Raw genomic sequence first — 5,379 nt, forward strand, 5'->3', positions numbered from 1 at the left:
ATAATTTTCAGATTGGAAATGTTATTTAAATTAAATTGTGTTATGTGGCATGCAGCGCTGTACCAGAGATAGTTGTGATCTACTATGTAGACTGGTCTAGCAGTGATACAAGCTCGTGTGTGTGTGTGAGCTCACTACATAAAACCAAAGTATGAAAACTGTCACGAGTTGATGTATACTTTCATTAGACATTTAAGAAATGTTTGTAGAGTAGACTGAAAGAAGCTTGTGCGAGTCCAAGCGGATACCAAGGGCTCTTTTAGGCCACATGGCCTTCAAATAAAATAATCACTCTGAGATATGTTTCTACATAAGCCAGGAGGAGAACATATGCAAATAACATGACAGGATATGAAGCTATCCAGCTGGGATCTCACTTTGATTTAAACATCTGGAAGTCTGAAGGGATTAATAAATAAAGAAATGAGCAATAAATGTTTAGGATCCGCAGCTAAATAAACATTTGTACCCGTCTATGTGAATCTATCCTTAAAATTAAGCTTGTTATAACTATTTAATTTTGCAATTGTTAACTTAATTGTCTTTGAATTTGAAATATTATTTTTAGTTCATTGACTTCCTGCCTTGAAAAATGTAATGACGTGAATTCAGCCATAGCAAGCATTGTAAATAAATGACTCAGCAAAAGTTCCTCTTTAGTAAAGCCTGTTTAAAGAACTGATCAAATGATGGGAATATTTTAAGAGACTTTAGATCTGATATCTTTTATTTTGAGACATGGAATGCTTTTCTTTGTTATGACTCTATGATGACATCAGTGCCCTTTCAGAGACACGAGAGGAACACAAAAACACCAGTTCATACACAAAACCATTTACAGAAGCTGCAACTGAATTTACAGATTAAACATGGAAATCAATCAAATCATATTAAAGAAGAAATTACAAACGCACCTTATGAAAAGAAGAAGCCATAATCAGCACATTACAAACAAAAGACTGACCACACAATGAGATTAATGCTCAAAATATTCAACACTTCTTTCCATCGACTGAAAGCTCTAATCTGAAAAATATCATACTTTTAATGTCTTGTTTTCCATAAAAAAAACACCCTTTAAGTTACTTCAGTTAGCTAGTTTTTTCTTATCAGGGAAATGCATCATGACTTCTGAATCCAGGTTCTCCCGAAGAATGGTTTCTGAAGAGTTCAGAAGTTTGGCTTGTGTTTCTTGACTTCCACCATCAGATGATGGATGTTTATGAGCTCGGAGCGCACTGCCAGACTGCGAAACGTGGGCTGGGAGAGGACCTTATGGAAACCATGATAGTACTGGATGAGTTGGGTCAATGCTCCCTAGAGAACACAAGCAGACAGCGTCTCATCAGTCTGACAGCTCATGTATGAGCTACTTCATTACTTCACGAGGCTGTACCTGAATGATGCTGGTTCCATTCTTAAAGTTGGTGAAGGAGCGCATGACGTCTTGACTCAAGGCCTCCACCGACTGCTTCCACGTGCTGGAGAAACCCCGCACCAGCTGCGTGATACGAGCTGACACACACACACACACACACACACACACGCAGACGGATCGTTAGATCAGCACACAGACACCAGACCTCTGCTGGGAAACACTGAACAGGATCCAGAAGTTTGGGTCAGTATGAGGCTTTTCAGTTTTTAAAAGAAGTCTCTTCTGCATTTATTTAAACAAAAACATTGGGAAATATTGTTACAATTAAAAAGAAAGGCTTTTTTATTTATTTATTATTTTGTGATCAAAGCTGAATTTTTAGAGGCCAATGCTGCTTAATGAAGAAAAGAGTTGTGCTGCTTAATGAAGTGTTTCATGAGGACCAGTGAGTTTATAAGTGTGTTTACTGTCATTTTAAACATCTGAATTCATCCCAGCTACAGAAAAGTGTTTTACATTTCTTTCAAAACAACAAGAACACAAGTCTTCCTGAAGACTAGCGTACAGTGAGTGTTGAGCAGTGATGGTGACTGTAATAACGAGAATCTCCATTAGGATGACAACAATAAACAGACATATTTGAACAGGAAAAAGGCTAGAAAACTCAATCTGAAGGGTCAAAAAGACCTGGATTTGTCAGATATAAATCCCTGAAATATTTATAATATAGTAAAAATAAAATATAATGTCTAACAGAATATTAATAATAGCTTTTATTTTATACAAACATATTTATTTATATATAAATATATATATATAAAAGGTGTATTTCTATGTTTTAAATGCATCACTAATGCTGCGTTTCCACCGCAGGAACTTTACCCAGGAACTAGTGTATTTGGCCTGGTACTCCACCACAGGAATGAGGAACTAAATTTAGTTCCCCTTTACTAAAATGCCCCTCAGAAAGTCCCTGCTGGCGAGGTGGTACTTTTTCAAAAACCTCCGGAACTTTGGGGGGCGGGGCTTGGGCGTTAAACATGCTGATTGGTTGAGTTCACGCAGCATTGGTTGAGTTCAACCACCATTTATTCGGATCATTTTCAGGTTCAGGTTCAGGTTAACTTTAATACTGATTTTCAAAATATTACTGTTATTGTGTCATGAAATGTAATTTTAAAAGTATTTCAGGTGAGAATGTAGTTGTTTAAAACTCAAATCTGTGGTTTATTTATAAAGACAGCACCTATTTAAAGATGTGTTTGGCCGATCTCAGAGACAGTCAGCTCCACGCGATCAGCGGGAGCTCAGTGATCATCTATCCGCCGAGAGCATCCTAACCTCGGCTAGACCTTCTGATATGTGCCGCTGGCTCTGATGTCTCTTTAGTGGTTAAACATAACATATCATTCGTTTTGGGTAAATCTAACAGGTTTTCTTTGGTCTGTATTCGATTTATCTATATGTTAAAAATGAAAATAAAAAAGAGGCAATTGATATAATATTCCGTTTCACTGTAATGGCTGTATATATACACATATCCCTGAACTAAGTACATTTCTGCAGCTGAAAACTAAAGGAGGCAGTGGTATTTGATATCCTATTTCGTTTTATTGTAAATATACAGAGAGGAAGATTGCAGTAGCCACGGTCAGCTGACTGAAGTTATCAAGTATGCTGCTGTTTGCAGATTTACCGGGTAATTTCGGTGGAAACGCGGCATCAGTTAACCCTATGAACTCTAGGGGGGTTTTTGGGGCCTGGAGTATTTTGACATGCCCTGACTTTTGTGCTTTTTTCAACATATACATTTACATGGCTAAAGTCTGAAAACAGTGTATTCAGTATAAACTAGGCTACAATAATATGTAAATAGCACGTATGTACATGATTGTGTTTTTGAGAAAATAACGTTTATGCATGGTTAGTGAAAAACTAAAATTTTGAAGGTCATGAAACACATACAGAACATTTGTTTCTCAAGACTGTCAAACCTGGAGCATCCAGCCTAGAATTTTTGCTTCAAAATGATGTGAAAATCATCTTGTTTACTCACTCACAGAAAACAATATATTGATTTAAATTTTCTAAGACACTTTTTGTTTGTAAAAGTCATATGCGAGTAGGCGTCATCCATTATGAATATCATAGTGATTTACACCTGAGAAGACAAAGACCCGCATAATGAGCTGCATAATGAGCTGCATAATGAGCTGCATAATGAGGGCCCTATTTTAATGATCTAAATGCAAAGTGTAAAGGGCGTGTCCAAATCCACTTTTGCTATTTTAACGACAGAAAAATGGTCCGTGGCGCATTTATGGAATGGGTTGTCCCTTTTCTCTTAAAGAGTAATGGGTGTAACATTCAATAAACCAATCAGAGTGTCATCTCCCATTCCCTTTAAGAGTAATATGCGGATCACTATTTACATGGCAGCATTTGTTAGCGGAAAAACTGAACGCTTCTCAAGCGAAGAAACCAAACTGCTTGTGCGCGAAGTTAAAGCACGTGAGCAGATCATCTACAGGACAGGCAGGAATCCACCAAAGCTTCCCGAGGTGAAGAAGGCGTGGGATGAAGTAGAATTTCATTCATCATTATAAGTATTAATAGGCTGAATTGCCAATACATAGCCTAATTCAAATACACACAATGACTATCCATCATTACATTTTTATATTTATGTAGCCTACACAATAATATTCTTTTACACTGTAATCCTTTTGTTTTTAATATTTGGCATGTTTGTGTGATGTGCATCCCTGTGTGTAATAAGCAAAGGCAACACGCACTGTGGATCTGCCCGAGGCACATTTTCTACCAACGCGCTCTTTAAATAATAGTGGTGGAAATTATGATTCTTTGAAGAGATTCGTTCATTTTCAGTTCGTTCACCAAAATGATTCATTCAAAATCGTTCACTGATTCGTTCAGTGATCATTTCTTCGTATTACACAAAATATGCCAGCAGGTGGCAAGCGAGTGTATTATGTGTTATGTCTTAAGTCAACGAACGTTTGGTCACTGGTTACAAAAACTGATATAGCTTTATAAAAATGTGTGCATAATTGCATTCAATAAATAAAGTCTTATTAAGTTGTTCAGATGAACAAAGCACAAGGTTTTCTTGCCTAATTAGCATTTTAATAGTTTGGTCAGACAGTTTGTATATTATATATTCACATTCATAAATCGGGGATTAAACGTGGAGTTCTGTATGCTAAATATCAAAACAAGCGTATGTGCACAGTACCTATAACTGCGCTTTGCATTTTGCGAGATTGACATGCTAAATGGCAGACTAACCCAGTTTACTCTCATTCATTTCGTTCACGAACGATGTTATCCGTTCATTCAACTCATTCACGAACGACATGGGTACCAGTTCAGTCATTTCATTCACGAACGATAAGATCTCCAGATCTAGTTCAGACTCATATGAAACTAGTTCATTAAGGGCGTATTCGTTCACTACATTCAACAAATCACATACTCCGTCACATCTCATACTCGAAGGCTATTGGCTCGAGGTTGAGTAATTCTTTGACAGGATGAAATGGTTGTTACTCGGTTCACTGAGCTGCGCATGCGCTGCTTATAGCGCCACGCTGCTGTGTAGGGAGGAACTTCACTGAACGAGAAATATGAGTCAGTGGATTGTGTGAACGAGAACGATTCGTTCACCTAAAAGATTCGTTCAAAAAGAACGATTCGTTCACGAACGACACATCACTATTAAATAACAAAAAAATATTGCGCCATTGACTTTAGACTTTAGACCAGGTTTGAGTTGGTCTATGACACAGTCTATTTTCAGCTCCTTAAAAATGCAATGCCCCTGAACACACCTCTCTGTTAGACCAGCACGCTTATGGGCGCAAATATGGGCGCAAATGCATTTGCTAATTAAACTACGTGGCGCTGGACGGAAACTAGCAAACACACTTGCGCTGGGTGATAGGGCCCTGAGTCTTTCAGTCAGGTTTGTGACTGAGAGG

General features: G+C 37.7%; 1 protein-coding gene across 1 annotated transcript in view; it reads right to left on the reverse strand.

The window, feature by feature from the left end:
* Positions 1–1,164: 1,164 nt before the first annotated feature.
* Positions 1,165–5,379, reverse strand: part of vps52 (VPS52 subunit of GARP complex) — a 53,379-nt gene continuing 49,164 nt past the window's right edge. Inside the window, exons 19-20 of the mRNA XM_059510122.1 lie at positions 1,397–1,515; positions 1,165–1,317 (exon numbers count right to left, since the gene is read on the reverse strand). Coding sequence (XP_059366105.1) covers positions 1,171–1,317; positions 1,397–1,515 — 266 coding nt within the window. The 3' untranslated portion in view covers positions 1,165–1,170. The remainder of the gene's footprint in view (positions 1,318–1,396; positions 1,516–5,379) is intronic.

This window comes from Carassius carassius, chromosome 25 (genome assembly GCF_963082965.1).
Source record: "Carassius carassius chromosome 25, fCarCar2.1, whole genome shotgun sequence".
NCBI classification, from domain to species: Eukaryota; Metazoa; Chordata; class Actinopteri; order Cypriniformes; family Cyprinidae; genus Carassius; species Carassius carassius.